Genomic DNA, 21528 nt, shown 5'->3' with positions numbered 1-21528 from the left:
CACATGATAGTATACTTTCTAACATTTAGAGATGCTGGAAGGTCAACATTCATCAACAGTCTAGATTTAAAGAATCCTTGGGATCAAGTAAGATCATTTCTAGATTATCTTTCATTTAGGTCTGCTTTTGCTCAGAGTGAAGAACCACTTTGAGCCACCTCAGGTCTTTCATAGTATGAATATGATATTCTGAACTAGAAAAGAGCATCTAACTTCATAGTCTGAATCCTCAGGGAGGGGCTGGAATCAAACTAGTTCCAAGAGAAATTAAAGTGGACAATACTTGATTTTCTATCTTAGTGATTTCTGAACTGCTTGAAGAATTAGTGAAATAATTAAAAGGCATGTATCAACATGGAAGAAGCAAGCAATATACAAATGAAACAGAGATTATGTGCAACCAACAAATTCTTAAAACAAAGAAATAAACATATGAGTTTTTTTTTTTTTTTTTTTTGGTCTGCACTTGGAAGTTTTTTAAACATTGTTTTCCTTTCCTTGGGTTGCTAGAGAGTATCCAAAGAATTACAAATTGAAGGCCATGCAAATTGCAATGGAATGATATATGTTGGGGATAAAATAAGCTTGTGTATATGTGTGTATTTACATGGGTACAAATTTATTGGCAAAGGACACCATAATAGAAATGGTGCTATGACTCAGAAAAGGAAATGAGGTAGTTGACCAGAGGGAGAGGGAGGTGTCAATGAATTGATGGCCTATATCCTCTATTGATACTTCTTGTGAAAAATAGAGGGGAGGACATGGAGAGGAGTCCAATGGCATTGTTGGATTGCAGCCCACCACCTTGGAAGGCCATGGGAGTACTGAGGAAGCCCAGTCATTTTCCACTTTTGATTAGAATTCATTTACTGGGGACATGAAGTTATATGAATCATAATGCAGGAAGTGACAACAGAATAAGAAAAAAAAATATGATTTTTGAGGTAGTTTCCAAATGCATGGCATGTTTTATAAAATTGAATTCGTTAATTAATGGCTATCCTCATTAAAATGCACAGTACTTTTATATTTGTAAACATTTATTCTTCTGAACTGAAAAAGGCTTGCATCAGCACACATTGTACAGCCTTGCAAATTACACAGAAATTGAAAAAAAGGTTTCTCGTTCTGCAGTGCAATGAATCTTTGATGTCCAGTGATCCGCTGCAAACAATGAAAACAAATTTAAACCATTTAGGAATTTTCTAGCACTTGACAAATGCATTTCCTTACAGTGACCAGAGATAAGATCCATATGGAGGGGAAGGCAAATAAGTGGCACGGTTATCTGGGGGACATATGTTTAAGGTTCATTATTTTTACCCTTTGACTTAAAAAAAAAAGAAAAATATTTTTAGTTTACTTTCTCCTGTTTAAGAAAGATTCCTATTCCCCTTAAGAGAATCTCTTTGCTAAATGGTTTGATTAAGATGGGTTAAGAACATAATTTATTTACAATTAACATTCACATTGTCTGAATATTGAATGAACAAAGGACTTTGTGAACAAATTCTATCATTACTGAAAAATGTGTGGTGGAAATTCAGAGGAATAGGAATCTTCTATTTAAGGATTCTTTTCATTCATCCACCAAGAAAGAGAATGAATAGTTTTGGCTCAGATAGTCTACCTCTTGCATCCTTCCCACATCCAAGATGGGTCACAGTGTCCTGGCTGCAAAAAGGATAGGAAATACAGCTTCCAATATGGTTATTTGTTGTGAAGAAAAATTTGCTGTACAATAGAGCTTTGGATCTGATACAAGAATTCAGAAATATAAAACAAAACAACTATAAAAGTTAGCGGCATTTTAACAGCATCCCTCAGAGAAAGCTGCTACTCTGTTTCAGGTTGGTATGAATTCTGGTCATCTGGGGTCAACTGTGTATCTTTCTTTTTGTCAACCTTAATGGATCACTGGCCTTTCTTCGAATGCTATCATGCCATGACCAAATGTCCCAGGAGTCTCTATAATGTTAAGAGAAGCTCCAAACATCAAGCTAAACAAGGACGGCAGAAGACAGAGGTGTCATAAAGGCTGATGGTCCAGTAGTGGATCTGCTACTGAGAACTTGCCCTTTCTAGGATATGAAAGTCATAGTGCTTCTTGCTTGTCCTCAGCTTAAACTTGTTAACTGAATTAATTTGTTTCTTCAACGCGTTTTGGGCAGCTGAAATGGAGGGGAATGTTGCTAGAACTGTGTAGGTGGAGGCCAAGTCACTAGGTTTAGTTTGTTCTGTCTTCACCGTGCCATCTCCACTGCCACAGTAGAGAGAATGGTGGCGCAGAGGTGTCTGAGACTGGGGATCCCGGAGCCAGCGGATCTTGGCACCAATTTTAAAGAGTTCTCCAAAAAGCTTCTCAGCTTCTACACGGGTTATCCCATCAGGCAGTTCTGTAATTTCTAAGACCTTTCCAACAGCTGCAATGAGAAATCATAGATTAGGATATGTCGTTACCAAATGTAAAGAAGATTACCGAACACACAGATTCTGATCTGTGGAATGATTTTCTAGATTAATCAATTATTCATATGTATATGTGTACACACACACACACACACACACACACACACACACACACACACGTAATTGCAAAGTCACCCAATGAACACTATCATTTTATATTAATCTGCTCAAGGGTTTTGTACATCACGCTAAAAGTACTGAACCAGCTGCCAGTTATTACTTCTGTCACAGATGATGCTCAAGAACAGGAATTTTTCACCTGGGTCATGGTCCCCAACCCCTTTGGCAATCTTGAGAAATCTGTAAGCACCCCTCAGAACATTTATTGAAAATAAAATATATAGAACTACAAAGAAGCCAATTATGTTGGGCAAGTTATCAAAATAATAATAAAAAAATAAATTTCATAGGCCTCAGACTATGGCCAAAGGCTGGTGAAATAGAGAGAAAAAAAGAAAAATGGAGTTAAATCTAGATTCTCATCCTTGTACAATTTAGTACAAGGATGAGAGTCTAGATTTAACTCCATTTTTCTTTTTTTCTCTCTATTTACTTACTTAATTTAAAGTAAAATGGGTTTTTGACTCCGGACAAGTCATTTATCTTTTATATAAAACATATATTCTCATCTGTAAAATCCTTATATCATATTAGTTCAAATATAGTTTATTCCCAGAGTCCATGGTTGTAAAATGAAATCTCTTTGCAAGGATTAATGTAGTCATGTGCTGAAAAATAACACCAATGTTAGACTGTATTTGGGTTTTTCTAAGTCAGATTTTTTGGGAAAAAAAATTTGTTTTTAGGTTAATATGGTGATATCTGTCCTAATTACCCCAATAAAGTTACTGTGGGATGGTCTCTTTTAATGACTGCTTATTAAGCAGACAATAATGGAATTATGCCTAAATACCCCAAAATGATTTACCTGCTTCTCCAGCACCAAGGTCAGTGGAAGCAGCCTTTTTAGCTTGTTTTCTTCCTCGGTTTCCATGCCTGTTACCAGGCTGACACTGAAGAGTCAGAAATAGATCATTTAAAATACCAATTTTTCAGAAAAAGTCTATGTTCTTAATGTTTAAAAATGATGCAAACTTAAGAAAAGCCTCAGCAGATGCAAATGCATTTTGGACTATAAATCATTTAGGAAAATAAGAAGTAGCAGTTGTGTTTCTTTGAGGGCTTTTCTCCCATCCCTGACTTCATGGAAGGGCAGCTCTTTTCTCTCCCCTAAGAGATTTTTCAGAAGTGTTATTCTGCTTCCCAGCATATAATAAAACTATGCTTTAAGATGTTACCTACAAACAGTAGATTTGCACTGATCTGATTCTCTCCTTTCCTTCTTCCCCTCCTATTTTCTGTGACTAATGATAACATTTATGAGCCAGCTTTCTGCCTGGAGCACACAACTTTTCTTTTTTTTTTTTTTAAATTTTTATTTAATAATTACTTTATATTGACACTCGTTTCTGTTCCAATTTTTTTTTTCCCTTCCTCCCTCCACCCCCTCCCCTAGATGGCAAGCAGTCCTTTATATGTTGGATATGTTGCAGTATATCCTAGATACAATATATGTTTGCAGAACCGAACAGTTCTCTTGTTGCATAGGGAGAATTGGATTCAGAAGGTATAAATAACCCGGGAAGAAAAACAAAAATGCAGATAGTTCACATTCGTTTCCCAGTGTTCTTTCTTTGGGTGTAGCTGCTTTTGTCCGTCATTTATCAATTGAAACTCAGTTAGGTCTCTTTGTCAAAGAAATCCCCTTCCATCAAAATATGTCCTCATACAATATCGTTGTCGAAGTGTGTAATGATCTCCTGGTTCTGCTCATCTCACTTAGCATCAGTTCATGTAAGTCTCGCCAGTCCTCTCTCACACAACTTTTCTAATACAGGGACTGAATTCATAATCTTGATTTCATAAAACTAATCAATGGAACAATCTGGGCTAAGCAACTATTTTCCCCACCTGTTGGCTCGGAATGTGTCCATGCAGAATAGAAGGAGGGTTATATTGCAGTGGTTGGCCCAGTAATGGATATCTGGCATCACCTGGAAAGTAATAAGAATATTTTTCTATTTTTCTTTTAAAAATTATAATATCATTTCCCAGTTTTCTAGTTAGAAAAAGGGAAAATATTTGACAGGAAGAGCACCATAATATTGGAGGAAGAAATGAATTAGGGTAATCAAAGAAGGCAAAAATCTTAAGGACAAGCATGGTATAAATTCCTCACTATGTCAGATACTTGTTCCTCCCTAGTTATTACAGAAATATTAACTATACAGTTCACTGACAATATTTAGTAGTCTCTATTAGTCTCTACCCTACTGGCCTATGTAGTTCTGGCTGAAGAACACACACAGGTAAACTTAGGCTGGAGGGGCTGAGATTCTGGCTAGAGTAACACTTTGGGGGTAGGAATAGTGTGGGCTATAATCTTTGACATATTGATGGATACAGACTAATCTAGGGGTCAAAAAGTTTTTTTTTTTTTGGGGGGGGAAATTAGTTCAGGAAAATTCATATAACTACTGGACAAACCATCTGAAGGTAAATTCTTTTTTTTGGACTAAATCTCTGTTATATGTAAAAAGAATTCTCTTTACTCATGCAGAATGATATTTGCTGTACAATACTTAGAGAGTACATGGGAACACTGAGAAGTTAAAATCCCATATCTATGGGACTTTATATAGCTGGGCTATAAAGGAAGCCAAGAAAGCCAGGAGGAGCAGATGAGGAAGGAGAGCATTCAAGTATGGGGTTCAGATGTGCTTAATATGACCAGAATATCTTGGGAGATACTTTTTCTTTTTTTAAAGAATGACAAGGAGGCCAGTGCCACTATAATGAAGAATAAGTGGTAAGGAGGAAGATATAAAACTGGAAGAAGTGTGAGAATATGTGTGTACGTGTGTGTGTGTGTGTGTGTGTGTGTGTGTGTGTGTGTGTGAGTGAGAGAGAGAGAGAGAGAGAGAGAGAGAGAGAGAGAGAAATAGAAAGAAAGAGAGAGAGAGAGAGAGAGACAGAGACAGAAAGAAACAGATATTTGATCCCAGAGAGGATATGAAGCCTCTGGAGTTTGCCATGTAGGGTGATGACATCCTTGGACATGCCCTTTAGAAGATCATTTTGATATCTGAATAAACAATAGATTGAAATGGGGACAGAACTAAGGCAGAAGACCAACCAACAGGCTACTGCAATAGCACAGGAATGAGGTAGTGAGGGATTGCCCCAGAATGGTGTGTTAGAAAAGAGAAAAGGGTTTATTTGAGACATGTTGCAAAATTGAAATCTGTAAGTCTTGGCAACAGATTGGACATGGGAGGTGAAGGAGTGAAGAGTCAAGGGTGGTACCCTCAACATTTATAGGGAAGTTTAAAAGAGGCTAGGATTTTGGGGGAAAGAAACTAAGTTCACTTTTGGAAAAGCTGAGTTGCAGTTACATGATTTGCCTAAGGATGACCAGCCAGTATAGAGTAGGACCTGAATTCGGGTCTTCTTGACTCTGAAGCTGTTTTTTTTATCCATTACATCCTGATGTCTCTCCTGAAGAACACTGTCCTTAAAGAATAGTGGTAGAATTATTATGTGACTATAGAATCACACAAAAATAGTCAGGATTGGGGCAGCTAGATGGCACAGTGGATAGAGCACCAGCCCTGAAGTCAGGAGGACCTGAGTTCAAATCTGACCTTAAACACTTAACATTTCCTAGCTGTGTGACCTTCAGCAAGTCACTTAACCTCAACTGCCTCAGCAAAAAGACTATTCTAAATATAGGAAAAAGAAATCTTAGAAAACATCAATTTGCATATGAAAGGTTTAAGAGCCAGAATCTGAATATTTTTGCATTCAAATAATAGTCGAGAAAAATACGAAAGGAATTCATTATAATATCAAGCCTTTTCTCTATGTATACCACACAAATTATGAAGGCCCTTCTTTCTTTATCTGGTAGGAATGGCATGTTTTCTAGGGTGCAAAACCCAAAACTGTCTTTTTTCATCTCTAAAAATAATCCTAGACACATGATGTGATGTATCGAAGAAGATATGTTAAAACAACAAAATCATTTCTGATTTTTAGTGATAAAGTAGAGGGAGATAATGACAAAGATTAAATTCAAGGTCTACTTGATGAATTCTAGAATCACAGAATTTTTAGAGTTGGAAAGAACCTCACCTAACATCTTAGTTTAATTTTTACCTGAAAAAGCAGCCTTATCACAGCCGAGAAATGGCCACCCAGCCTCTGTCCAGAGACCTAGAATGAGGGGAAACCTAGTATCTCCTGAGATAGACTTAATGGCCTTCCTTGTACACATGGGAGTGGTGTTCTAATTGTTAGAACATCTGTAGTAACAAGACCAAATCTGTTTCTTTACAGCTTCTACCCATTGCTCCTAATTATGTAATCTGGAGACAAACAAAACAAGTCTAATTCCTTTTCCATATGGCGGTCCTTTGCATACTTAAAAGATTATCATCTCTCTGATGCTAACCCTTCTCCACCACTTCCTTCTGTTTTAGGCCAAATATTTCTAATTTCAGCAACATATCCTCAAGTGACATGGACTTGAGACCCTTAATCATTCTCATTGCCCTCCTCTGGATATTCTCCAGTTTATTAACATCTTTCCTAAATATAATTTCTAGAACACAACACTCCAAGAAACACTCTTATGAGGGTAGAGTACAGAGGAACTCTTGTCTCCTTATTCTTATAAGTTATACTTCTCTTAGTTCATATCTTTGCCCATTAAAGTAAATTAGGGGACTACACTGTGGGTATTGTGACACTGGGAAATGAGATCTTGGTAAAACAGAAACAGAAATAAAATAAACTGCAGATTATTTGGTCATGATAAACTTTAAGTTATTCAAGGCAATAACTACTTGTTCATGCTGAAAACTTACCTTGTCCAGGGACAAAAGGTCTAGAAAATTGGGGTACGATGGAAAGAGGTGCTAATGTGGGACAGATATTTTTCATATTGGAGAGCTGAGCTGGTGCTGGTGACTGGGCTGGTGAGGTTACTGGGCTACTAAGCTGAGGGCTGTGCTGTAACTAAAATATGATACAAAAGACATGGAAATGTCAGAAGTTTAAGTGAAAGAGTGAAACATGAGAAAAACTGATCATAGGTCGTTAACTTTAGAAACATTCCTTACAATTGTTATAGTAAATAAAACATCTAGTGCTTTGTAAACTATAAAGGGTCACATGAAGCAGGTTGCTATTGAGGTTATAATGTAGCAAACATTTTTGGCTACAAAGTAAGCATTATAAGGAATAAGAGAAAATGAACTTACCTGGACGACATTTTCTAAATTGCTAAATTCTACTGACTTCTGTCCTCTTTGATGATCACAGTAGTATTTGTTTTGTTTCCACTGAGGAGGTGAGTGGGCTCGAGGTTGAGAACTGTTTGGTAAATTTAACTGCATCATGACCACTCCTCCACCAGGCGGTGGTACTGCTACAAAACAGAAGGATGACTTTCATTTTCATGATTGGTATTTAGAGTAAAATTTACATTTCAGAACAAGTGCTGTTATTTCACTGTAGATAATGAAAATTATTAACAGCATGTTTTCAGTAAAAGAGTAAAGCAGATAAAAAAATCATGTTTATATTAAAAATAGAATGTTCATATTAAATAAGGTAGCTTTAAAGTAGGTCCCATCATTTTACTGTAAAATCCAACAGGATATTATTAAAAAAATAATCGATTCAGTTGAACAAATACCAAATTTTGTTTAAGATATTGCATTAGGAGTTGTGGATACAAAGACAAAAAACCAAACAAACAATGAGTTTTTATCCTCAATTTAAGAAATGTGTATTCATTCATTTAACATTTATTTATTAAGTGTACATTTTGTGTCAAGCATATAATGTTGAGGATAGGAAATCAAAAATCAAAGCCAAACCAAAAACAAAATAAACAAACCTGAAATTAAAATTGTCACAGTTAAAATTAATGTTAAATACACTATCATTTGAAAAAAGAAAAAGTAAAAAAACCCAGAAACTTTTAAAAAACTAATTTTTAAGCCAAGGAGAGAGTGGACTGTAGTTCTACAACTAACTTTTTGTGAACTTGGTAAAGTTAACTCATCTTTCTAGGCCATATTTTTCTCACCTGTAAACTGAAGGGATTCAACTAAAGTTTTGAAAATCCCTTTTAGCTAAAATAAATCTATGCTCTTGTGATCCTCTGAGGGGTGCTTTTCTTGCTACTGGAATTCAAAACATTCATTTACAATCATTTATGCCAAAATTCTATTGCTCATCTTCTCCCTCACCTTACATTTATATAATGCTTTACAGTTTACAAACTATTTCCAATCAATGTTTCCCTGCTCCTCCCTCCTCCCACAAATTTCCTATTTCTGCTGATACCACCAAGATTGTCCCTGACAGAGACTTTCTTTCTTGTTCCCAACATAGAAACAGTGGCTGAATTCAGGCCCTTCTCTTCCTCCTACATCTCCTGAATTATCCTCTGCTTTCCTGTCACACTATCACCACCTGAGGGCAGCTGTACACTATTATTTTCATCTCCTAACCAGCTCCTCTGGATCTGGTCTTTTCCTTCCAATTCATCCTGTAACCAGAGCAATATACTTAATCTATAACTTTGATTTCATCATTCCCTAGGTTCAAATATCTTCAAAAATTTTTTACTGCCTCCAAGGTGAAATCCAAAATCCCCAGTTGGCAATCAAAGTCCCAGATCCCTCTTTCCAGGTTGATTTCACATCCTTCCTTTTCATGTAGTAGTCTACCTTCCTGCCAAACTACTACTTTGGCCTTGTTCTATTGAGTTTTCCCCACTCTTGCTGTGATTTTGCTATGCTACTTTTTGGAATATCCTTCCCTACCATTTATACATACTGAAGTCTTATTTAGTCTTTAAGGCCCATTTTAAGGTCTATCTTGCATACGGGCTTTCCTTTATTTCAAAAGTGAAACATATTCTATTACTCCATTGGACATAATAGTAAAATTAGATTTCTGTAGAAATACTACAATTCAGTCATATTCAATAAAATTGGATAAAGATTGTGGTATAAAATATTATAAAAATTCAAGTAAATTTTTTAAAATTATTTTTATTTTTGTTTTATTTTATTTTTATTATTGCTCTCTTGATCATCTTTACTAAAAGAACACTGATATAGGCCACATTTAGAATTTACATGTCAGAGTATTAAAATTTTATAAAATAGATAAATAAGTATTTGGGTCTTTTAGAGCATTTTTGATGTCTTCTATATGCTAGGCTTTATGTTGTATAAAAGCAATCTTATTTCCACCATCAAACTATAAATTTCTTATTGGCAGGAACAGTAACAGTATCTTATTTATTTTTTATCCTTATTGCCAAGTATATACTCCTCTGCCAAGTGTTTGCACATAGTACAAAAAAACTGTCTTAACTGAATATCCATTCATACTCTCTACTAAGTCAGCAATATCCTGTCTAAACTAGTCACTCTTTCTCACCATTCAAACATTTTCTTTCTAAAACAACACAAAAAATCCTAAAACATCCTCATGTTTTTGGTCCCCCACCCCTTATAGATTACTCTTCTCATCATTGTAAATATATGTATTCAAGAGAGTACTTTATACCTACATTTTTGGTCTAAATTCTGTTTAAAAGTACTTGTGTTGCTAAGCTATAGAAACAACAATAGTGAATGGCCCCCTTGGATAGTCTGCTACTTTAAGACACTATTTTCAGGTTTAAGTTTATTAGAATTGGATTTGGTTGAATATTGATGTCAGTTATCAGATAAGCTGTATATGGAACTAGAACGGGTACAGTGATAAGTACATTCTCTGTACAAATATGGTATATAACAAAATATATAAATGGATATAGAGTGTTAAGGCTGATTCAGATGGCAACACTAATTACATTTAAATATGTACATTTCTCTTTTTACATTCAAAGTAATTCAGATAATATTTATTAAGTGCTTATTCTATGTAAAACATTAAGCTAGGTGCTAAGGTTACAAAAATGAAAAAGTTCCTGCTTTCAAGAAATTTACACATCCTGGAATTAGAGGATACTGACATGATATAAATATAATGTGGCAAGGAGAGCTGCAGAGTATTTTAGCAAAAATTGCTGGGGAGGAAAATTAGGGAGAGTTTCATGGAAGTGGTTGTATTCAAGGTGACCTTTACCTAAGAGAAAGATTCTAGCAGATGGAGATTAAAATGCGTTAGTCCCTCAAGATATATTTTGGGCATGAACAATGGGTTTTCTAGAATTTTTTAATGTATTCCATTTAGTTTTTCTTTTTCAAATAGGGAAAAAATCCCTAATTGCAATTATTCAATTATCTTTCCATACCTGCACACTGGTGGCTTTGAAGTTGTTGGGAATTGCATGGTGAAGAAGTTTGAGGAAACTGTATCTGATCTGATCCTAAAGGCTGCAAATAACCTACAGATGAGCTAGAAAAAAGAAGACAAAGTACAGAGGTGGGTGCTTTTTGTAACAAGTAAAGATGTATTAGTTTAAATTAGAATTAAAGTAAAGACTTCTTGAAAGTTAGTTGGCTATAAAAGCCAAAACTAAGTAATTGCTATCACCCCTCAAGCTACAATGATACAATATCATAAAGCACTGTTAAGTTTCTTCGATTGTTTCGATAATTCTTTCAAAAAACAAAATAATTATAAAAACAAAATATTTAAAAAGCACTAGATATTCTAAGTACACCCTATTGGAAAATTAACAAAATGATGAAAAATTGTTAGATTAAGCAATTGACACATTCTTTTGTTTTTCTCTTTATATGGTAACTTCTAGCCATTTGCAATTTTGCTAATTTGAGAGTCTGTGATTGTTATTATCTGTTTTAGAAAAATTTTCCCAATCGTAAGTCCAAATTTATAGCGTAAACAAAATTACCAGGTAAATTAAAATTATCTAGATTTCCAAGAAACTTATCCTATAACAAAAACTTAATTTCCCCCAATTAATGTGCATTAGTGAGTTTTTACTGAATTCTGCCAGTTGCAATCTTCTTCAATTCAACAGAAAAACCCGAAGGGGATAGTAAAAGAGTGTAAGTGGAGAGTCAAGCAGGTAATTAATTATTATGATCAAGGAGGGTTCATCTTGACAGAGAACCAAAATATTACCTAATTTGTTTTCTACAAAGACCTTCAGCAGAGTTAGAAAAGGTTAGATAAAAAGAAAAGCAATCAACCTTTAAATGAAAGTACTGGTTATATACTAGAAAAAGCTGACATTATAAGCATTTAGGTATGACATCTAACATTTCTTCTTTTGAAGATGGCAGAGGGTGAAAAGAAAAAGAGAATTTTTAAAATGTAAAAGTTCAAGGTTTCTCAGGGACTTCATCTTCCAAATAACCATGTGACCAACAGACATAAATCACATGAAGAATGTAAGACTGAGAGAAGTGAGGGGATTTACTCAGGTTATTGTCAACAGCTATTGTCAGAGATGGGAATGGAAACCAGATCTCTCCTGACTCTCAACTGAAACATTCTTTCCACTTATCTAGGAATATTCAATTGGATTCAGAAGGTTATCAATTTGGATGTTTCCTCCCAAGACACAACTCATTCATGTCTGATGGATGAGGTAGAGAGAGGTCTAGAGGTTAGTGGTTATAAAAGAGTTATCAATAATCCCCATTAAATCGGCCGCAGATTCTAGGAGTAAAAGAATTCACTCATTCCTGAACATTAATTGCAGAATGAAAATTTACTGTTAGATAGAAATCAGTTAATCAGAGACCGACTTCTATAATTGCAGATCTATGGAAAATAGAGTTTTGCACTGAGAATGCAGTTCTTAGTGGACAGAAAGTCCTGGCAGCTGAGTGAGCTACCAAGGTCCATTTGCAAAGACGTTACTTGATGGACGCTTATTATATTGGGTATCTTCGTGGGAGTTGGGAAGCCTGAGCTGGGTGGCCCAAGCAAGTCAGAATGGGGGCAGGGACAACTGGAGCAGATGGGAGAGCCTAAGTTGGCTTAGATTCAATGAGGTCTGGGACAAGCTCAGATCTCCTGTTGGAATTCAAAGAAAGGCTTTTTGACCAGGATTTGTGAATCAAAGGCCCTAGCATACAGGAAAGACAGCTTTGTCTGGGGAGGATATGCCTCAGCCAGGAGGGGCTGGAAATCTGAAAGGAAACACAGATCAATAAGAAACTATAGGAAATAGTTTGTTAAAGGGACCCCAACCCATTTCATTATCACCCTGTACAACTCCTGTCCATATTCTTCGATAAATTAAGTATAATAAATTTCATGCCTGCCTTTGAATTTTTTTTAAATGTTATATAGGATGTTCTGAAAATCTTAATATGGTTTTAGGCTTTAACAGCTTAAAGTTATTAAGCTTCCACCATGTGCTTTTCCACTACCTTCTGTGCAATACTCATTTTTGGTTATGAAGAGAATATCCATGTTTTGCAGCTAAAAATAATGGAATTACAAAAGTATATATTTTTGTTTCTAGGAGAAATCTGGGGTCATTAAAAGAGCTTTTCAATTCCCTGAAGGCTGGAGTCTAGCCTCCTCTGTTCCTCCTATTTAAATCTGGAACCAGCTCAGAATCTACCTTCTGAGAAACAGTCTAGCTAAGTACAGAGAAGAATATCATCAGTTTCTAGGCAGGTCAACTGAAGAGGAAGAAGAGAAAATTCCAAACCTATCAACCTCTCATATTCCCAGAAGAGACAAACTTAAAATATTTTCCTTCCTCAAGGCAATTTATTATTAAATTAACCTACTCAAGTCAGAGTCTGATCATAAATTTCATATCAGTGATACTTAGTGGGGTCAATATTTTCCATGGGGTGAAGTGGGGGGAAGGTCAAAAAAGTCAAATGTAGAACACCACTGATTCTTCCTGTCACCTGCATCTTGGCAACTTTTTCAGAAGTTACATTATCAATTGTATCTTTAGTTGACTGTAATATTCTTCTCTAAAACATAATGTTCTCTGGGAGCAAGTTTCTTGGGAGGCTTCTAGAGGCAACCTTCCTTTCAGTATCAGTAATTGCCCCAAATGCAGCCAGGAGTTAAAGTCCAAATCCTTTATTGTCTCCTTCAAAGTCTTATCTCCTTCACTTGGGGCTCAGCTAATTTATCTTATAGGCCTTCTGGAGTCTTGGTTCCGAGAGCTTAAGCTGCCTTCTCTGGCTTGTGAATCTCCTTCACTGAATCCTGGCTGAGGCTCCCAGAGCTTCTAGTAGGCTTGTCCTCTCTGGCCCTGACAGCTCCTCCTTATATGTTCCACAATGAGTATACAACAATCATTATATGACTAGGAAATCATTATTTGCTGTAGGATTAAATCAATGCTAAATGAGATTTAATCACTATCTCCTCAATTCCACTTACTTAGCATCTTGTAAGAATCCTAACAGTTGACCAATAGAAATTAATGGTAATTTTCTCATGCCTGGATCTCCTGTGATGTTTATGCATCCCTCCCTTCCTTGTTCCTGCCACACCATTTAGAAATTGCTCTTATGAGAAATTCATCATTATATCTGAGAAAATACCAAATAATTAGGAATTTTCTTTTTGATATCTGTCTTCTTATATTGTCATGGAAAAAGCTTTATATCTTAGTATATTTCAATTAATTTCTGGTGTTTTCTTCAGTATTCATAAACTATTTTTCTGCTCAAAGAGGTAATTTTTTAAATTTTTATTTTTTTAAAAAAAGTTTAATTCTTTAGCCTCCTTTTATAGTATATTACAGGAAGAATTCTTTCTAGTTGATGAGACCTTCAGATGCCATTTGCAGATGACATTGTGCTGACTGCATCAAACTCCAGAATTACTAAATTGTTTACTTAATCATTCACGTGAGCTCAGCCTAATTATCCATAAGGGCAAAATCAATAAGGTAAAGAATAAAGACTGACTATCCTCAATAGGCACTGTAGATGGAAAATGAGTTGGGTCCAGAAAAGTAAGGTAATCCGTATAATTATGCAGTGCATATAGATGACACAGTTTGAGAAAAAAATTAAAATTTACTTTACAGATTGTTTTGAATTGTTCCTTCATAGTCAATTTAGAATGAGGTAAAAAAGTTTTTGGAAAAAATAAAAGAATAAAAATTGAGTAGTAAAAGCAGAAAGCCAATTAGAAATAATTTGCACTTAATCATCTCTCATGGATGAAGGTATGTACACAATATTATTTTAGTTGGATAATAGACTATTTCATGTTGTACTTAAGAACAATTAGGAAAAACACATTAACATCAACATGTTTTCCCCAGTCAGAAAAATTATTCAGAAAATAATCAATGTAGGAGCTGCCCAAAGGAAATGCCAAATTACCTTAATGTTCAAATTCTTTGCCTTTTTCTTTTCTAAATCTAGGTCAGCCAAGCCCTGGGGATGGACTTTCCTAATTGTCCAGGTTATTTATGGCCTGAAGAAATCATTAAAGGAAGAGAAGGGGGAAGTCTGAAAGTTTTCCCTAAACAAATATTAAGCTATCTGGTACAAAGCATATTTTCTTGCTCTAGTGAAGCATAAATCTCAAAGTTCTAATTTAAACCAAAAGAAAGGCAATAACTTGAATTTAGAAAAAAGAACAACTTTAAACTTAATTTAAAATTATTTTTAAAGAATAAGGCCTTTAAAGGAAGAGACAGGAATATGAGTGAGCAAAAAAAAAAAACATTTTTAATATTAGCAACAGCACATATGAATCAAAAGAGGTTGAACTACATATATGCGGGACTATAAACAGATTGACTGTTCATGAGGTGGAATGTATATGTCGAAGTGGAAGTGATTAGAATGACCAATCAAGTTGAGCATATTTCTCCAATGAACTTGATAATATAAGGTTCAGGTCATTTTTAGGCCCTGATCAAATTGATGAGTTGTCTAATCAAACTGATGTAATACATTGAACTACTTGTGAATGACGGAAGAATCTGCCACTCTTCTTTATGGCCTATAAAAGTAGAGCTCTCAGCTCTTGATCTTGTTCTTTATTTTTGCATTATCTTACTTCTAGGAAGAGAGATTTTCTGACACAACCTGTTACTAGGGGAAGGAAAAAATACTGTCCAAATTATTCCTATTTGGTATTTTACTTGGAGAATAAAGCCACTAAGTTACCTGTACAGTAAAGGTCTGATAAAAATGGAGTTTGCTTATTGATCAAGTTCTAAATATTTAAAAATATTTCAGAGATGGAGTCCATGTCACAGGGAGGCAATTAACCTATGTAAGAATTAATGGGAAAGGAGAATTCACTAGAATGATAGAAGGCTGATTGTGTAAGAGTTTTGTGTGGTCTCTGGGAAGCATATGTAATAACTGTGAACCAAAGGATTCCTCCATCCTTTGAGTAAGCTGAGTCATATTATACAATTAAACTTCTTGGATATAACTCTGAAAGTCTTCAACTGATCAATAAGTAGAGGAACAAATTCAAAGCATGAAACAATTCCTACTTGTAAGCAGCCTAGATTTCAATGGGAGGAAACAATGACACATATAAGCACTTTATAGTTATTATACTGCTTTATATTTTACTCTATCATATTATTACTCTATTATATTTTGCATTTACTCTACAAAAAGAGTAAATGTAAAATAAAAAATAAATATAAAGTAATTGAACAGAAGGTAGGCAGGAAGGAAATGTAAGAAATGAACTCTAGATCTTTATGCTATATTAAACCGAGACTCTCTATAGAGGAGAAGGACAGAAAACAAAATCAGAGCATGGGTTCAAGGTTTAACACCATCCAATGAGAAAACGAACCAGTAGAGTATCTCCTATGAGAACTTTCAGATAAAATGCAAGAAGACAAGAAATAGATAAAAAAGGAAAAAAGATAGTTGGTTATATTTTTTGTAGTGCTTTATTTCCACTGCAGTCCATAGTGGAAGCATGTCATTTGGATACTACTACATAAAATACTGGAGGCACTCTGTGACTAAATGGAAATATTTAAGATGAAGCCAAGAATAGCAAAGTTGATCCAAATATAAACAAAAGAAATCTGTGCAGGAATCCACACAATTCTAAGCTACTGATGGAGTTTCTAGATATCATAAAAAGAAAATATTCCAAAAGATTAAAAAAGACCACAAACTGCTTCTGTCACAATATAGTATCTGGGTTAGCCAGCAATGACTGATCCATGTGCCTTTCTTGTCATAGGAATTTTTTAATGGGTGAAGGGTGTAGAGAAGCAAAATTAGACGTGATATAAGAAAAAATTTACTAATAAGTGCTAATTTAAAATAGACTAGGATTCTTTGGATGGTGGATTTCTTTAAGTAAAGACAAGAGGACCATCAATTGAGTATGTCTGCAGACTAAACTGATCTGGTATGGGTTTGAGCAAAGAAACTTTTAGGGTTCCTTCAAATGATGATAGATATTTTTCTAAAAAAATCCATGTAATATACTATATAACTCAAAACTACTGAATTTAAACAAAAATTTTAAAATAAGGAAATGAGCCATATTAACATTTGAATGTCAATCAACTTCTATGGTTAATTATGAACAGCTAAATGTAGATAGGACAGCAGTGGATAAAGTGCTGGGCCTGGACTTAGGAAGAACTGAGTTTAAAGCAGTCAGGCACTTATTAGTTGTACAACTATGGACAAGTCATTTAACCCTCTTTGTCTCAGTTTCCTTATCTTAACTGAGCAAGAGAAGGAAATAGCACATACCGTATCTTTGCTAAGAAAACCCCAAATGGGGTCATAAAGAGTCAGACATGAATGAACCAATAATAATGTGGTAGATATTTATCAATTAAGGGTGTATTTTATTAATATGGACATTTGTCTGCTAAACCCTGCTAATAACTGGAACCAAAATAACTTTCTGTTTAAAATGTTATTATATTTTATAATGTCTAAAGTACATTACAAATATTTCTTCATGCAATCAATATTCTTGTTAATTCTACAACTGGTATGCTCTCACACCAAATGAGTAAACTGAGAAATTCTTCTTGCATACAGTCCTGATTGGATATACATTCTTTGCTTTTTAAGTTGAGTATTTTTAAAACTTACTTTATTGTTATAGCATGTTCATGGAATGGACCTATGCCAATGTGTTATAAAGTCAGTGCCTACCAGATTAGGGTTAGACATAAACAGTTAATTTGAGATGTATCACCCAAAAGTTATATTCAGTTTGAACTTTATCTAAACCCCAAGCAGTTCCAGTTGCTTCTTCAACCTCATTCGGACAAACTAATTTTATTTTGTCTCATGATTCATGTATTAGAATCAATATTTTTCATTATACCTTTTACTCACTTCAGGTTGCAATCTTTCTTCACAGTAGGTATTTAATCCAATATAATGTATATTGATTTAGAAGATTTAGCACTGATAGTAATGCAAGTGAAAAGTAATAGTTGAAAGTGCAAATATTTTCTCTCTACTTGTAGAATTTTTAAAAGACAAGTATAGTGTTGGGGAGTGACTGAATAATTATGGAACATGAATGTAATAGAACTAAAGAGCTATGAATATGAATAGTTCAGAGAAACATGAGAAGACAACTGATGCAAAATGAAATAAGCAGAAAGAGGAAACAATATTTGCAATGACTACAACAATGTGAATGGAAAGAACAACAAAATAACTCAGACTGAATACTCTATAATTGTAATAGGCAAAATTGGCACTGAAGAAGATTAAAAAAAAATGCATTTCCCTTCATCTCTGCAAAAGGAGACTAGGTGTGAAACATTGCTCACCATATTATAGTTAGTTGCTAATTTTATTAATTTTGGCCAAAGTAATTTATATTTTCCTTTTTCCTCTTTAAAAGGTAGTAAGATATCAATGTATAGATTGATGAGCTTGGGCTCAAGACTTAAATTAAAATCTAGCCTTGAACATATATAGCCGTGTAACCTTGGATATGTTTCTTAACCTCTGCCAGTTTCCTCAACTGCAAAACGGTCTTATTACTGGCACCTATCTCCTATGTTTGTTGTAAGGAACAAATGAAATAAATATGAATAAAAGCACTTAGAAGAGTTCTCGACACATAGTAGGCTTTTTGAAAATGCTTCCTTTAAAAAAAAATATTCTTAGTTGCAAGGATGGCTCTTGGGCTAGGAATGAATTTGGAAATAAGGTGGTGTAAAAACAAAAAGATATCTAAAAAAATTTTTTAATTAAGGACCAAAATAGGAATTTTAAAATGGACATACAATTTTACTTTCCTCGTGTAATAGGCATTGCTTAAAAAGAGTTGGGTTTTGCTATCAAGTAAAACTCAAGAGTTATTATTGTTAGAACCAGAACTTGTCTTTAATTTTAATTTGACCTTTTGTACTACTTTGCCAATCTTAAGGCTGTTGTAATGTCAGCAATGAAAGAAAACATTATGAGTATTACTAAGGGAGTTTTGACAACAGTTGAAATGATGATGAATTCCTTCAATGTCAAAACAATCTCTAACACAGATTATAATGCAGTAGATATGTCAATCCTGATTCTACCTCCATACTGAAGACAAATGAGCCATCTGCAATCACTATAACCTGACAACAACTCTTACCACCTAGCATATCTTAGTTCTCCACTCTGTAAAGTAAATAAAATGCCAGTAGCCCCTCTGGCAAACTCACGGGAATGTCATAGGAAAAAATAAAACAACATGTAATATGTTTTTGATTTCTTGGAAGAACAGTTCCTCATCTAATGAATAATTGCTATTTTGTAGAATAGTAGGCTTGCCAAAGGAGATTCCTCTTTTTCCATACACTAGAATTTGATAAAGTACCTGACAATCTTCTTTCAGAGCAATTGTTGGCATATGTTATTTTTCCAATTCTATGTAAAGAGAATAAGCAAAAGGGAGAAAATATACTAGTATTACACTAAGCTTAAAATTAGTGGACACTGATAAGGCTAGAGATTGTAGCTGATAAGGCAATGAATAGGAAACTATAAAAACTTAGTTCAGTTATTCACCTTAAATTATTTTGCTGACCAGGTGGGATGACACTATAGTAAACTGGCATTCCTGTTGTGGGTATAGGTCCTTGATTAGATTGATTAGGTATTATAATAGGTTGCTGATAAGTCTGCTGAGGCATTCCTTGAGAACCTTGAGGCAGTGAAACCTAAAGTTGGTGAAGGAAAGAAGACATGCTTACTTTCGAGAAAGAAAGAAAGAAACAATTTCCCTTCCAAACCCCACTCTGCTAATTTCCACTTCCAAATGTCTCTGAAGATATGCAGCAGCATCATGAATCAACCAGATTCTTTTGTTATACTACCAACAAGGTATTTATCCTTCAATTCCTTTGGTTCCTCTTTCCCTTAAAAATTCAAATAAACTACAGTAAATAAAAAAATCTCATCTAAATTCCTCAATCATCCAACCAAACACATAACCTATAAAAAATATCCAAAAGCAACACAATAAACATACAAACTAAAATGGTATAATAGGGTCAAGAAGACAATGTAGACATAATAACTTTTGCTTTTTCATTAGTAGATTTATGGTATGTGTTAAGAAATTCTTTGACAAAACTTTGGATCACCGAGTTCCTTAATCATGGGATATAAGATGTACTTACCTTTCAATAATAAAGTATATTCATTTAGAAAAGTTTAGACTTCAGGACAATGACATAATTTTTCCAGAAAAAAATTACATAAAATTTCATTATGCCTGCTTACTCACTGGCCATTTCTTTACTAGCAAGTTAAACTGTATACCTCTCAAAAAAATATTAAAAAATTATAAGCTTTTTATCCTAGAATGCTGGGGCTGTGCCTTTTTTTCTTTCTTTAAGTTCCTTGTAGCATACATTTATCACCCAAAAAGGATTTACTAAATTTAATAGACCATGGTGAATTAAAATGCAATAAAAGATTCTTAGTTATTTTTATAAACTATAACTAGTGTTATTAAGGCCTCTCTAAGCTTGATCCTATGTTCAAAAGTCTCATAATTTTAATAGTTCAACCATATTAACTACAGTCTTTTTCATAATATGTTTCTGAAATAGAAGTAATCCTTCCCAACTGCATTGGAATTTCTTAATTATCTCACCACTAGATAAATGATCCAAAACAAAATCATTGGGCTGATTTTCTATTCTACATAACATAACATAATCTAATCTTTCAAGAATGAAAGTAATTTAATATTATTTAGGTGGCATTTTTGATTGCATCAGATTTAATATTTATGCAAAGATGATCTAAGAAAAATGAAAGACCACTTAATGATCCACACTATTGAAGTAAATGTGAAGCTTAAAGCAAAGGAAAAACAAACCTACTGTGAAAGACATTTCACTGTGCTGGAGAATGAAATACAACCTACTAGGAGAAGGCAATTTAAAAAAAAAAAAACTTCTTAGCTCAGAGTTCTGCTTTCTAAATTTGTCAAATTTAGTGACCAAAAGTGTCAAATGGCATAGCTGAGTGGTTTCTATCAGCTACCATTTGCTTATCTGAGACTTTTAAAAATGTCCTTTCTTTTTCTGGATGAAGAGGTAAGTCAAGGGGGTTAAGAAGCACCAGAGAGAGTAGAACTAAGGGAAAAAGCATTTACTGGATGAAACCTAGAACGGGGATATGATTGGTAGAGAACAATGGGGACAATAATTTTGTGAAGGAAAGGAAGAAAGAATGGAAGGAAAGAAAGAAACAAAGTCAGGAAAAAGCGATGGAAGGTGGGAAGAAAAGAGGAACGAGGCATTTACATCTCAAAGTAACCTTTGTTGGCTTTGTTCCTCAGACAAGTTTTAGTGCTCAATAAATGCCTAATGAAGGTAACTAATCTCATCTGTTTGTTTCATTCCTTTATTCTAATTTTTCAATGTTCTTGTGATTACATAGCACACATTTATGCTAAGTAAAAAACATGTTGTAATAAAAACCATGAAAAGAATAAAGATTCTATTTCTCTACAATTAACTTTTGGATGGGATTTAATATAGACCCTGTGACACAAAATTGTCCCCTTTGCACACTGCTCATT

General features: G+C 34.4%; 1 protein-coding gene and 1 long non-coding RNA gene across 13 annotated transcripts in view; one reads left to right on the top strand and one right to left on the bottom strand.

Annotated features, from left to right (window-relative positions):
* The window catches only part of LOC127554361 (uncharacterized), a 245347-nt gene extending 241098 nt beyond the window's left edge, over window positions 1-4249 (top strand). Inside the window, exon 2 of the long non-coding RNA XR_007951953.1 lies at window positions 4212-4249. This is a non-coding gene — a long non-coding RNA (uncharacterized LOC127554361). The remainder of the gene's footprint in view (window positions 1-4211) is intronic.
* R3HDM1 (R3H domain containing 1) overlaps window positions 1026-21528 on the bottom strand; it is an 88848-nt gene continuing 68345 nt past the window's right edge. For all 12 annotated transcript variants that reach the window (XM_051985787.1, XM_051985789.1, XM_051985790.1 and 9 more), the window contains 7 exons: window positions 19500-19651; window positions 10859-10962; window positions 7797-7963; window positions 7401-7551; window positions 4444-4526; window positions 3401-3485; window positions 1026-2426 (listed from right to left, as the gene is read on the bottom strand). In XM_051985787.1, coding sequence (XP_051841747.1) covers window positions 2065-2426; window positions 3401-3485; window positions 4444-4526; window positions 7401-7551; window positions 7797-7963; window positions 10859-10962; window positions 19500-19651 — 1104 coding nt within the window. In that variant the 3' untranslated portion in view covers window positions 1026-2064. The remainder of the gene's footprint in view (window positions 2427-3400; window positions 3486-4443; window positions 4527-7400; window positions 7552-7796; window positions 7964-10858; window positions 10963-19499; window positions 19652-21528) is intronic.

This window comes from Antechinus flavipes, chromosome 3 (assembly GCF_016432865.1).
Source record: "Antechinus flavipes isolate AdamAnt ecotype Samford, QLD, Australia chromosome 3, AdamAnt_v2, whole genome shotgun sequence".
Classification (NCBI taxonomy): Eukaryota; Metazoa; Chordata; class Mammalia; order Dasyuromorphia; family Dasyuridae; genus Antechinus; species Antechinus flavipes.
Note: the sequence above shows the minus strand (reverse complement) of the source record. Positions and strands in the feature narration are given on the sequence as shown.